Source organism: Fusarium musae, chromosome 7 (assembly GCF_019915245.1).
Source record: "Fusarium musae strain F31 chromosome 7, whole genome shotgun sequence".
NCBI lineage: Eukaryota > Fungi > Ascomycota > Sordariomycetes > Hypocreales > Nectriaceae > Fusarium > Fusarium musae.
In genome coordinates this window covers 388,766-401,749 of record NC_058393.1, presented here as the reverse complement: position 1 = coordinate 401,749, position 12,984 = coordinate 388,766, and the positions used below count along the sequence as shown (strand labels likewise).

Sequence of the window (12,984 nt, the reverse complement as noted above, 5' to 3'; positions counted from 1 at the left end):
AGGTAGCAACTCTGCTCAGAGGTAATGTCCGATGTGTCACTGGGCTGGCACTGATGAGACGCAGAAACACCTCTTTAACGTTTAAAGAGACAAACCACGATCCGCCTTACGGCCAAAGCGAAGGGTACTATCTTGAACCAGCGGTTGCAGGTGGGCAGTTCAGCGCTGCAGCGAGTACCTGGCTACAGCAAACCTTTACAGTTTGAAGAACAGCAAGCATTCCCCTCGTCAAGCATGTCGATGACACGAAACATACAAGCCTGCTAGCAGGTGCCCATCAACTTTCGATGTCGCTTGGATTTACTGATTAGACGTAGACACACCTCGCCCAACCACGTTCAACTTCGACTCGTCTCTGTGCCAAAGTGAAGTCAATCATTCTTGACAAACCGGCGACGCTCGATGGTGCTTCTGAGAAGGCCGATGATAAGCAGACCGCCGCATGTGAGAGAAGCATTAAGCCCCTATCCCGAGCCATGCCATTCTCAAAGAAAGTCGCACAATAGATACAGTCGCTTGAGCCTGAAGACAAGCTTCCTACAGACAAGGTGTCGCTCGAAAGATCGCCACGATCGTGGTTGCCATTAAAACATACGATAAAGACAACACTCGTATCCTCTCTCAGCATTCCTTTGGTGTCTGGAATGACTGCGTTGACAGAATGTCAACACTCACCACTAGTCAGCCCAGGCAACTTCTATGTGGTTCTTGGCCGCTCAAACTCCCACTGTGTTCTCCTCAAAACCAATTGATGAAGAGGCTGTCGATGATCTGAACAACTGAGGATCCAGGGACGCTGTGATCGAACTTGTGCTTCTCTTGGCATGTGAACTGATATTCAGCAGTCATGCAAGACCAACCAACTCTGCAGAACATCAAACCCACAGCGCTGAGGGCGACATCACGCGGGGAATCGATACCAACTTGATGCTTAGAACGCTTGTATAGCACGGAACGATGACTGAACTATACGCACTTTCGAGAAGCTTCTAATGTCCGCTCTAGAGTACGACTAGACGTGAATCAGAGTCCGAGCAACTTAGTATTAACTAGCCCATGGAATCACCTCTACTCCCCGCTGACTTGTGGAACATGCTCAGCTCCCATTAGCCTTCGACTTCAATTGACGAAAAGTGCTGATGGTGCCTAGATACCATTGTGGTTGATGAAGGGACGGCCTTCACAGCTCTGCCACTCGAGCCTTTCGGTGTACTGACCTTACGGCCAACGTCCAAGCGGCGCCCGACACGCTCTTCTGACCCTTTGTCATTGGGATCTCGACGAGGTAATGTTGGTACGGTGAAGGGGATCACAACAATCGGCATCGGCTTCGAGTTTACATTACTCGTGTATCCCAGAGCAAGCTACACTCAACACTCTGCAAGTGATTTAAGAAACGCCGGTGCCCAGGCACGAAGTAAATATGTGAGCCAGTCTTCCACTCGGTCACGGATACTGACTTGACGACTGACATCTAATCTCTGTGCCAGAATAATTTGAGTCTTCCGTCCCGCTGAGTAGCCACGGATAGGCACCGAGAGTCAGTCAAAAGGGCATGGCTTTCAGCATTGGTCTTGAACTCAAGCTCCTAGCAGTACCGCGACGACTGCACAATAAAACTATGCAAGTGCTTCTAGAAGCTTTCATGTTGCGTTGATATGCTGCCGACTGACAAAAACGCAGTATCCAAGTTACTACACTTAATCATAAACACTGTCTTGACCATTTACGTTTTGCCGATGTACGATAAGCTCCCTGAGTGTCCAACCCTCGAATAGCGTCCATGAGGTAAATCCATTCCTTCCAAGCTTATCGCCAGTGCGATCCCGAACGACAGAACTCTTCTGCGAACCTTGTAACTGCTACTGAAAAATGCTGACGAAATGATTGGACACGGTGACGACCAGCATGCAGTGGTGACAAGCCTTCAGAACCTCTCGATTACTTTACCCTACAGCTGACCCCGAAAGCAAGCTGAAGAAGGCTGAAGGACAGGTACTAGCCTCAAGTTCGAATGTGAGTGCACAATCCTAATGGCCATGTCAGACATTTTATACTGGTACGTCGTGCACTTTGGCCCCTCGAACCTCTAAGTCCTTGGAATCGACCACTAACACTCAGTGCAAACTATGATGTGGAACCTTTCCCTCATCAGCTCCAGCGCTTCCTCAATACACGAGAAGGAACTCAAATGCTTCCATAGCAGTCGACACTTACTTCCTAGAGTGTTCGAGTAGCAAAAAGTGAGCACAGTTCACACAGATTTGGAAATTTACAGAGTGCTGATGATATACACAGGAGTGAGAAGGACGGTCAAGAAACAGCTCGACCTCGCCGCCTTGGGTAACAGTTTCATACCGGACGTCAGATACCATCGACACTCTCCAACCAACTTAGATGCCTGTTCTGGTCACTGAAAAGAAGTCGAGAAAATGCATACGTTGCTGCCTCGGGTCTGCAACGCTGACGATGCCAATAACCCCGAGTTACATGAGCTGCGACGACGGCAACGAGTCCATCACAGGACCATTCAGCGATTCTCAGACTGAATGATTTGCCCCGTTCTGCTATTTACCACTCCCATGACATAATCTACTGTCTCTCCGAGCTCCCCAGACACACAAGCTGAAGAGTGCTGAGATGTCTGGACTTTGACGCCTGATAGGAAGAGCTTCCCTTCAACCATGCCTTCCCAAAACCCGACGTTGCCATTGAACCTCAACAGTTGAGCCAAATACACGGAAACCCATCGAATCTGAAGGAGAGACTGACGGCCTATCGATAGAACATATGGTGGTTGGGACTGGCTACGAGTGCCCATGTAGCAGCAGTTGACGACGCTTTCTTATGCAGGTCGTGGTGTCGCTTTGGAACCCATATCGGGCTCCGTGACAGGGCCATGTCCCAATGGTCTCCTTGCGATGACCGTTTGAACCAATTGTCTATCCATATCACATTAATATGCACCCTTCTATCGTCTTGTAAGTTACAAGAGGTTGAGCCTGTACCGCTGCTTATGTATCTCTCCATCCGCTGCCTAGCTTGCTTAAGTCGGTCACTTCAGTTCATCTCAGAAATATGAGACCCAACCTTCCGGACTGCCCTGTTTATGGTTGGAACGCTGCTAACAATACTCGGAACGACTCGAAGCGGCGTCCATCATAAGCAAAGAGGTTGTCAACCGACATGAAACCCATCCAACCACTTCCCCGCCGACTCTTGACACTCGACTAGATGTCCAAAACATTCGCAAGTCCAGCGGCTAAACGTGTGATGGGAAGCCTGATGACTTGCCCGAAACTAACCTGGCGGCCGATCAAGCTGAACACTCTGCCTCGGCTCGAGATACAAACCTCGAAATCTTCCTCTGCTCTGTCAACACTCGCGAGTTCTTGGTCACTATGGTCTTCTCATCAGTCTTGACAGTCGAATCGGGTCGCATTCGAAGATACATGCCACTCAATCTAGAGGTGTTTGGGTCGAGCAGTCTGCATGAACCCGAACGCAACGTTGATGATATAGTGTCAGACGAAGATGGCAGATCGTCTCAAATTTTTACAGCCTGCACGAATCCCTTCGGCTCGACGGTTGTCAATGAGTGCACCGAGGTTGTCTTGCACTCCAAGCGCAACGGCTTAGACATAAGACAAGGCGGCTGCATTGTACACACTCAGCGTAACTACATACACAGTCAGTCCCAAACTGTTTGCGTTGCCGTAGTTGGTGATTGACAGACAGTCGAGCGCTCTGGAGATAGGAGACCGTTCGCCTTTGCCTGATCTGGCCGGTCGGTAGCGTCTCGGAATCGTCAAAACCGATGAGCATTGGAGTCCTGCTGGCATCAAGCACAGGCCAAGTTGAATAGCTTCACGTCACGATACCAGGCTCAGTCAACCCATCTGCTCATTGGGTTTTGCCAACTCCGGCATTCAGAGATAAAACTCCGCCGAGTCCGCGCTGTTCGGGTCAAACGACGATGTCCTCAACACTCTACGATGTTCTGGTTGCCGGTGCAAGTCACTAAACCTGACACAACTCAAGAACGCTGTGAGTATCGAGATACGATGCCAGTAAGCTGAGGTCGAGCTGATCGCTTGTGTCTTGAACCGTCACCTCTATTGTTCCGTCTGCGCGGTGGATCTCTTCAACTTTCTCGAGGCGTACCAGACGCAGCGGCAACTGGTACGCGCTCGTTGTTGTTCCATGTACCACTGACATCGTGTCTCCAGGTATTGAAGTCACCAGAACTCATGACGCTCACGGATACCCCGAATACTTATCGTGCAGGATGCCTCATGCAACGTCAAACGATACCCGAGGACTCACATTTGACGCATCGAACCATCTCGACGAGCAGCCATCCACCATTCAACGCTGGCTATTGTAGTGAGGACGTCCGCGCTCTTCAATCGCATACGCGCGTTCTCTCAGCTCATAAGCGACTTCAATTTGGACAGGCCGAAAGTACTGATTGGATATGTAGGAACGACGTTGATACAACGACACGCCTTCGAGACGACACATTTGGACGGCAGCACTTTCCGCCCGCTCCAATTTCCGATACGATGAACGTCAAGACACCACGTTTGGCATGCATTGCTTCCAATTTGATGCTTCAAACATAAAATTTAGCGAATCTCTGTGCATTTTCGCGCTGATCATTCAGGCGAGTTTATGCGCCGACATTTACAGGGCTTGGTCACCAAGCGAGAAGGGATGATTGCATTATACGTCGACACACCGAACGGCTGGCATCAATCGACGAATAGATTGAAGACGTCAATCCCAGCACTTATGACCACCTTGAGAGACACCAATGCACTCGATTGACATCAACTTGCATGATTCTCTCGCTGTGGCACTGATCTCAAATTAGACCATATTTGTGGGCATTAAAACTCCCTGACAGGGATCAGAGTCTCCCACTCAGGAGACACTTGATTGTCACCACTTATTCGTATCAAGCACAAATCCGAATACTGTGGTCAATCCACTGCCGTCCTGCCACTAAGTGTCACCATCGTCATCGGCTGAACCGATTGTATCACCATCAAACCTTCAAAAGTGGCAATAGAAACAATGAAAATTCCAACTTCAGTCCGTTTTTGGCAAGGAAAAACGGCGACATCAGTGGCAACAACACAATGACAGCGCCACTGAGCACCCGCTGAACTCAAGTCTAGAATTCTTCTTATCCTTGGTAATGGAAGCTAATGCAGGGACCCCAGCAAATGCAGAGACCAGGTTCTGGACTCTAACTGAAGAACTCCTTACTCCTCACTTGCATTGAGAGAACTTGCATTGGGTATTCGCATCTGGTGCGTAAACCTGAATGACTGGGAATCTGCAATATCGACTGTGATATCGGATCTATTATACACGGAGATTGGGATAAATTTCGATCAGCTACCGAATCCTTATACGCGGGTTCCTTGCTAGACACGGACACGATTCCGAGTGCGATAAGGATACACGGAACTCCAAAACACAAGTGGATGCTGTGCCGTGATTGAAACACAACGAATACGCACGACTGGAAATCGATTCGATCGTGGCGATAACACATTAACATTGTGGAAAGCTTCTTTATTCAGGACAGGAATTCTGCGGCTTCCTCCCGCTGAAGCCAAACCTTGTGCCTGTTCCTGGCTGACTCCTGAGGGATCAACGGGTTCTGTCATGTGTGAAGTCATGCCAGATGATTGACAGCCGACAGCCCACTGACCAAATCATCAGTCTGGAGCGTGACATGGACGACGACATGATAGATAGTCAGACACAAGATCACGGCATCTCGGCTGCCAAGAAGAATAATCTTTCTTGGCTTTGCGGAGAGAATACAGCTATGGCACAGGTTGGATGAAGCTACAATTGGCGAGTCAGTGCCAAGAGCCGGCGATTAACCCATGTTGGTGGCGCGGGCGAGAATTAGCATGCGGGTAAATCACTAGATAAACTTGAGCCATTTATGAAGGGATGGAGGTGTTATTCGTGGGAATCGATCTAGAGACATGCAGCCGTGCCACATGGGATCTGATCTAGCCATGAAGCAGTTGGACTGTTGGTTTGTTATCTGCGGGGGAACTCGGCTTCTGCCCAGGTACAGGTAGGCGTGCATATTGTGAGGTCTTTTGTGCATCTTTGTGAACATCGTGTTATGCAGACGGACCAAACCTTGATTGGTGATGCCATGTTTCGATTGAATGGTGATGGTCCTGGAGCAATCTAGAGCGTAGCAATGGCCTAGCTAATGGGGGCCACCAGAGCCGGGGACCCCCGCTGGACCTAGCTCGTTTAGCTGGGAGCTCGCACCAGGCCCAAAGGCGGCAAGCCAGTTGTTAGCGCACCCGGTTCGGGCCCAAGCGTTGGAAATGTGCATGGCTTGGATCATTTTGGATTAGTTAGGGGTTCCCTCTGTCATGTCTCTGCGTGCTGTGCTCCTGTTCTCCTCTTCTACGTCTTTTGTGGAAGCCAGTCGACGAGAGAGTTTGTTCCATCAGTGGCGTTGCATTGCGTTGCGTGTGTTGAGAAAGAACTCATAATAAGGCTCCTTCTCAGGCCCCATCACGTTACTCTCCCTTGCTTCGACCGTCTTCTTCTTTATCATCGCAATCTCGTCTGTCTTGGGAGATCCTCTTTGATTCTCTTCTATTTTCTTGGCTTTATTACTTGACCCATCATAACCAACGGACCTGAACGAACCGACGATCCAATCCAAACATCCATGTTCTAAAGACCTGCCTGCACTCCTTGCCTTGTGAGGGCTGTCTCTTGCATCTACATTCATTCGCATTCAACATCTACATCCAACTGCGCAGAGATCCCAACCTCGGTTTCACTCAAGTATGTACCAGCCGTTGGTGTCACTGTCACACCAGCCATAGCCACGCGTCACTAACCGCGATAGCTTTCGATTCAATTCATCAGTCCTTCATACTTGAATCAACGACAATTGACAACGACCACAATCATCATGCCTTCAAACTACGAAAAACTCTCCCGCCCAAGCGGCGAGACAAACCTCACAATCCCCGAGAAAGCTGCCACAAATGTGACCGTAACCGAAACCCCTCGCATCAGTACAACATCCACACCCCAAACAGACAAACTCAACCCTTTCGACACCGATATCGAAGCCATGGTCACAACACGAACCTCAGATTCATGCATGCACAAGACATCGAGCACCCCCCTCGCCAGAAAGACCGACTGCCAGGTTTGGCCTGGAAAAGATCACTGGAAGCAACAAGCCAAGGCCGCAAAGGCAAAGAACCGCTGCACCTGCATGGCCAAGCTTAGCCAACGCAATCGATGGATCGTCAAGGGGCTGATTATCTTTCTCGTCGTCGGCATTGCTGTCGGTGTTGGATTTGGTGTCAGCAAGCCTCTCAACGCTCCCATATGGGGAGACAAGGACGACAAGTAAATATCTGCAATTCGACTCTGCCCGTGACAGCATTCGATTTGGTCACAGGGATTTGTTTCACCTTTGTTATCGCTAGCGCGTTGATTTCCTTTTCATGAACGGCGTTGTGGTGTCATTTGAGTTGGCATTTCTTAGGAGTGATGGATTACAGAACATGGGTCTTATTTTATTTGGGGGTAGACCAAGACTAAACTAGAGTCTAGAATAAAGTCTCGACGGTGACCGTCATTTCGCATTCGCACTCATGAGGTTATCCAGACCATACGTGACCAATCCCTGCACCTGCACCTGCACCTCCACATCCACCAGATCTTCAGGAACAAGTAGATGCGGCCCGTTGGTCAGTGGGGAACGGAAAGATGCAGATTCGTGAGAAAGCACTCTTGATTTGGAAATGGCTGCGAGGAAATAGCCAGTCGAGGCTGGAGATGCTGATGGAGGGGATCCACAGGTACCCGAAGCATCCGATGGGGGAATGTCCAAAAGATATAACCGCCGCCGCCGCCACTTCATTTTCGAGTGTCTGTCTACCTGCGGTAAAATGCATTGGTGTCTTGTCTTTCTGCATCTCGTGGGTAGTCTCGGTTTCTCTCTCGCGTCTGTTGCCTCATTGCTCTGCAGGCTGATACCATCATGGCCAGAACAATGAGTACGAAAAGAACAAAGTAGTTCAAGGTGTACATGTTGAAGTTGTTTGTGTGTGTAATTGATGAACGGGAGAACGGGGTGTATTAATAGCTACAAGTGTTTGTTAATCATTGTTCAATTGAACAGTCACTGTTTAGCATCACTGCTTTCTCTGATCGACTGTTCGTTTGTTCACGACGTCAAAGGATGGTGTAAACGACATTCACTGTTCAAACACAAAGAAGTGAATCATTCACACGCACAATATGCAACTTAAAAGCCTTTTGCATCACCTTCATCTCAACATCATCACATCATCACATCATCACATCACCGCATCACCGCATCACCGCATCACCCCGTCACCACATCCTCACATCCTCACACACATCATGACCAACTCTTACCTTCCAGCCTCCTTCACAGGAATCCTCTCCTGGCCTGTCCGCCGAGACGATGCCCCCGAGTCCAAGAGCGACCGGATCCTCACCATGGGTATTGTCGGCGGCATCATTCTTCTCTTTATCGTGCCTCCTACCTGGTGGTTCATTGCTCGGACCATTCGGCTTCGAAGGGCGAGGGTTAAGGGGAAGGATGTTGAGCAGGGTGTGCAGACTCAGGGACAGTGAGCAGGACACTCGGATTGTTCACCAATGGTTCAGAACACGAGCAACATCTGCATGGACTGTGAACGGCAGTCATCAGGCTGCATACTCAGAGCAGTATATAACTACTCACATCTCCCTTCACTTGACTCTCATCACTCATCAACACATCACATAATGGCCATCTCTAACCTCCTGACCTCCCTCTCCCTCGTCCGCCGCAAGGAGGTCGAAGAACTTCCTGATGCCTACACTACCATCGTCATTCTAAGCATCTGCTCTGTTGTTAGTCTGTTTGTCATGATCATCTGGTCCATTGTGATTTGTTGTCGGAAGAGAAGACTCCGGGATATCGAGTACGGCCATGAACTATCGAGTGTTGAGGCCAGTCCTCGCTGACGGTGAGTAGTAAACACAGCCTTTTAGCTTTTAAAACAGAAGAATAGACTTGTTCATCAAACCTTTGTCCAATTGTAAAGTCATGTAAACTGTTTGCTTTTGTGATGAATCATTGTTAAAGCCTTTCACAAAAGCTCAAAGTCAAGAGCCACATCGAAAGGTATTCTGAAGACATGGTTCAAGACGTAGATGTATAGCGGGAAATACACCAGTGAACTGACAGAATTGTACTGTATCCAAACCCATAGTCTGCAGACTTCAAACGGTATAGACCAGGTTGACGTTTCCTTTCTGCTGCTCCCAAGTACATCCCCGAACAGCGTTGACCCAGGCCATCAGATCACACCACAGAACACTCCTTTGTTCCTCAAGTAGAAGTGAATCAAGTTCTCCTCACATACAGACTTTCAATATAAGCCATCTGCCCCCTAAGTTCAAGAAAAGGTTTTGCTTCTTACTCTAACATATGGATCTCTGAATCAGTGTCGTATAAAATGCCCCCCGAGGCTCACCATGGAGCCATCACCAGAGGTGTACGCGATACTCCTGCCACTCCTCAGCATCATTATCTCCTTCAACCTCACCCTCGGCATCATCATGTGCTACTTCATCCGTCGCAGACGTGTTCCCGACGAAGAAGCAACCGAGCTCATAAAGGTCAAGCCAAATCTCGAGCGAGGCATGCTCGTCGAAATCATCTCCATCTATCGTGACGGCATCCAAATCTACACAAAACAAAAACCACCGACCAGTCCACGTCTGTACTACCATCCCTCACTCAAGGACCCCGAGCAGGCTCACATGTACCTCCGCGACGTCCCAATACCACCCAAACGACCAATAGACGATCTACGACAAGAATTAGCTGCAGGATTCCGTTGGCTATATCGATCTCGATCTCAGCAATAGCCACAAAACACATGGGCACATTCACAAATCCCACCAAACATCATTCATCTACATCTAGCATACACCAATACGATTAACAGCCGATTGTATCTCTCAAATACTTCAATAGCCCGCCGTGACCACCGACCGGTAAAGCTGGCCACATTAATGCGGTCCTGCGCCAATCCCCATGTTTATCTATCCCAGAGGTGAATCCTGACCCCTTCCGTAATTTGCCCTAGTAATCTCAAAGTTTGAAGAAAAGTAGACGATCCAGTTGTGTTGTATGTTATAACAAAGAAAAATGGTTGCTTGCGACTCTCCCGTCGCTTGTCGTTATGTTGTCAGGTTCAACATTTACTCGTTATTCGGTCGACTACACGGACTGATACAAAAGGAGCGGCTCGCCGACGTTTTCGATTTCCGGGATCGTGCATTTCAGGTCGAACGCTTTGGATAGAACAATTTTGAAGATCTAATCAGTTAGCATAATGTACTCCCAAGAACCAGGAGTTCATACCTTTTGCACATTGATACTGTGACTTGTACTCGAGAAAATTAATGCAGCCCTCATGGCTTTCGCAAACCGCCGCGCCTGTGGTAGTCAGTAAGGTTGGGATTCCCTCCGGGGGCTCCTAGCGGAGGGCTCTTCCTCGCTGCGCTCGTACCTGATTTGAGATTTCTTCTTGATCTTGTGGAGGAAAGTTGACGAAGTGGTCGTACTTTGTACCGACGAGAATTGGAATGGCCGTCTTGTTGAACCCGCGCCCCTGTCGATACCACTCCTTGATGCTATTCAATGTACTCTTGCGGGTGAGATCGAACATGAAGAGAATGGCAACTGCGTCGTTGCACACCAGAGGCAGCATGTTGACAAACTCTCGTTGGCCTCCGAGATCCCAGATCGAAAAGGTGATTTCCGTGTTACGGATGGAGATTGTCTTTTCCATGAAATTGACACCTAGCGTCTGGATATAATCCTCATCCCAGCTCCCTTCGACGTACTTGACCATCAACGAGGTCTTTCCGATCTGCGCATCACCAACCATCCCAACCTTGATGACAACATGGTTTCGACCATTGGATGATGGCTCACCGGAACTCTGTCGATAGTCGTTGTAGGCTTGGTGTGCGGGGTTGGACAAGCCACTAGCTGGGCGGGAAATTGGCGGTGCGGTTTGGACTGGAGGAGTATATCTAGTAGACGGGTCTTCTTGTCGTGGACTTTGAGCTAGCCCTTGATCTAGGGATGTGCTTTGCTGATGATGGAACCCATTCGGATGGGGAGATTCTTCGATGCCTCCGGTCTCGTCTTGACCTGGCGGTGGCAGTGGGATTTCATGGGGAGGTGAACTCATCATGTGCTCCATGGTTGTAGGTTCGGCCGGAGCCGAGGGATTCGTGTAGTCGTCCAGCGTGAAGGTGTGACGGGTATCGAGGGTAACGGAGTCGAAACGGAGACGGTGAAACAATCGAGTCGGACGATGCGAGGAAACGAAAGAAATCGGTAGAGAACGTGGTCGGAGAGAGTGACAGAAGAAAAGATCAGCTTGTCAAAGCATCAAGCTAGTTGACAAGTGATGATATCGTGATGCGCAGTGGGGAGGTCAAGACGAGGCAGCCGAAAGGTGGCGGAGTCCAAAAGCCACCAGCGTGAAGCCGTGAGACAAGCCGTTCAACAATGAGACCTCGGCGGCAGAAATTAACTCGCGTTCGCACTTTGTTTTCTTCCAAACTGAAACCGAACGATGCGTTTTGTTGGAGCAGAGAGTTTGCGCTGACGTTTGGAGAGGATGATGGTGGGAGCCTCTTGTTTAGGCCAGAAGCGGGACGGAATTTCAAGGCACCGGTTCGTGGTACAAGGTCTAAAGTGGAGGGAACGGGTTTTGTACAGCACAACAGGGGATGTAGATGAAATGTTCTGAAAATAGTTCAATCTGTCTTAATTTCGAGATAGACTTTGCTAGGCTCCTGCTTATGCGTGAAATGTTGTGATGATGATGGTGGTGTTTTAGCGTAGCGCAGCGCGTCAACGCGTTTTGGGCAAGTAATTGGTTGGCGATTTGGTGTATGGCTAGCTGAGATTGCGCAATAACTGCGTTTGATCTGGATGTCCAGCTGGATAGAATCGTCAATATTTGTAATGTAAATAGCAACCGTATTATTGTAGAATATGGTAGTATCTGACAGTATGCAAGACAGCTGGCACTAAACACCAAATAAACAATGTTCCCAGAACCCCCACGTTGATATCTCCGATTGGACCAATGTTTCTCATGTCTTGCTTAACGGCAGTCTTATCTTAATTGCAATCACATTCCATGGCATAGAGGTCAATTACTGTAGAGTAGACTGTGATGCCGCCAACTTCATGATGCTGACTAAGTCGGCTTCCCTCCGATCCACTCGGCCCATCTCCGCATGATGCCGACAAAGCTTGAACTCTGATATCACCATCCGCAACATCACAATGGCCTCAATTTCTCGGTCCCTACGCGCTGCAACCCCTCTGGCTAGGGGCATCGTTCCCCGCGCAGCCCTCCGCACGCCAACCCGAGCCTTTTCCTCCACCAAACTGAGTATGTGTCCTGGATCGCTACGATGACGACACTAACAAAAACAGGCCTCGCTCGAAAATACACCAAAGACCACGAATGGATTGATCTGTCCGCCGACAAGAAGCACGGTTTCGTTGGAATTTCAGAGTACGCCGCCGAACAGCTCGGAGATGTAGTCTACGTCGAACTCCCCGAGGCCGGAACATGGGTCGAGCAAGGCGACGCTGTCGGAGCCGTCGAGTCTGTCAAGTCTGCTAGCGACATCAACGCTCCCGTCCGTCTACGAGTCCTACAAGTCAACGACAACCTCGAGGAGAAGCCCTCAACCATCAACAAGGTCCCCGAGGACGACAGCGCTGGTGGCGGCTGGATAGCAAAGGTCGAGGTGGACGAGGAGGGTGCGAAGCAATTTGAGAAACTATTAGATGCCGAGGCCTACAAGACTTTTGCTGGAGCTGAATAGAATACAAAGGGTATTGGT

General features: G+C 49.3%; 5 protein-coding genes across 5 annotated transcripts; 4 read left to right on the top strand and 1 right to left on the bottom strand.

The window, feature by feature from the left end:
- Positions 1-6,973: 6,973 nt before the first annotated feature.
- Positions 6,974-7,426, top strand: J7337_009289 (uncharacterized protein; the record flags this gene model as incomplete). Its single annotated transcript, XM_044826890.1, has 1 exon — positions 6,974-7,426. The coding sequence occupies one exon, from the start codon at positions 6,974-6,976 to the stop codon at positions 7,424-7,426; it is 453 nt and encodes a 150-aa protein (XP_044677484.1).
- A 1,019-nt stretch (positions 7,427-8,445) lies between these two features.
- J7337_009288 (uncharacterized protein) lies at positions 8,446-8,836 on the top strand (the record flags this gene model as incomplete). Its single annotated transcript, XM_044826889.1, has 2 exons — positions 8,446-8,678; positions 8,716-8,836. The coding sequence occupies 2 exons, from the start codon at positions 8,446-8,448 to the stop codon at positions 8,834-8,836; spliced, it is 354 nt and encodes a 117-aa protein (XP_044677483.1).
- Positions 8,837-9,570: 734 nt separating this feature from the next.
- Positions 9,571-9,966, top strand: J7337_009287 (uncharacterized protein; the record flags this gene model as incomplete). Its single annotated transcript, XM_044826888.1, has 1 exon — positions 9,571-9,966. The coding sequence occupies one exon, from the start codon at positions 9,571-9,573 to the stop codon at positions 9,964-9,966; it is 396 nt and encodes a 131-aa protein (XP_044677482.1).
- Positions 9,967-10,321: 355 nt separating this feature from the next.
- SPG1 (septum-promoting GTP-binding protein 1) lies at positions 10,322-11,315 on the bottom strand (the record flags this gene model as incomplete). Its single annotated transcript, XM_044826887.1, has 3 exons — positions 10,322-10,420; positions 10,466-10,540; positions 10,614-11,315. The coding sequence occupies 3 exons, from the start codon at positions 11,313-11,315 to the stop codon at positions 10,322-10,324; spliced, it is 876 nt and encodes a 291-aa protein (XP_044677481.1).
- A 1,100-nt stretch (positions 11,316-12,415) lies between these two features.
- Positions 12,416-12,966, top strand: J7337_009285 (uncharacterized protein; the record flags this gene model as incomplete). The annotated part of the gene is made up of 2 exons (XM_044826886.1): positions 12,416-12,524; positions 12,569-12,966. The coding sequence occupies 2 exons, from the start codon at positions 12,416-12,418 to the stop codon at positions 12,964-12,966; spliced, it is 507 nt and encodes a 168-aa protein (XP_044677480.1).
- Positions 12,967-12,984: the final 18 nt, after the last annotated feature.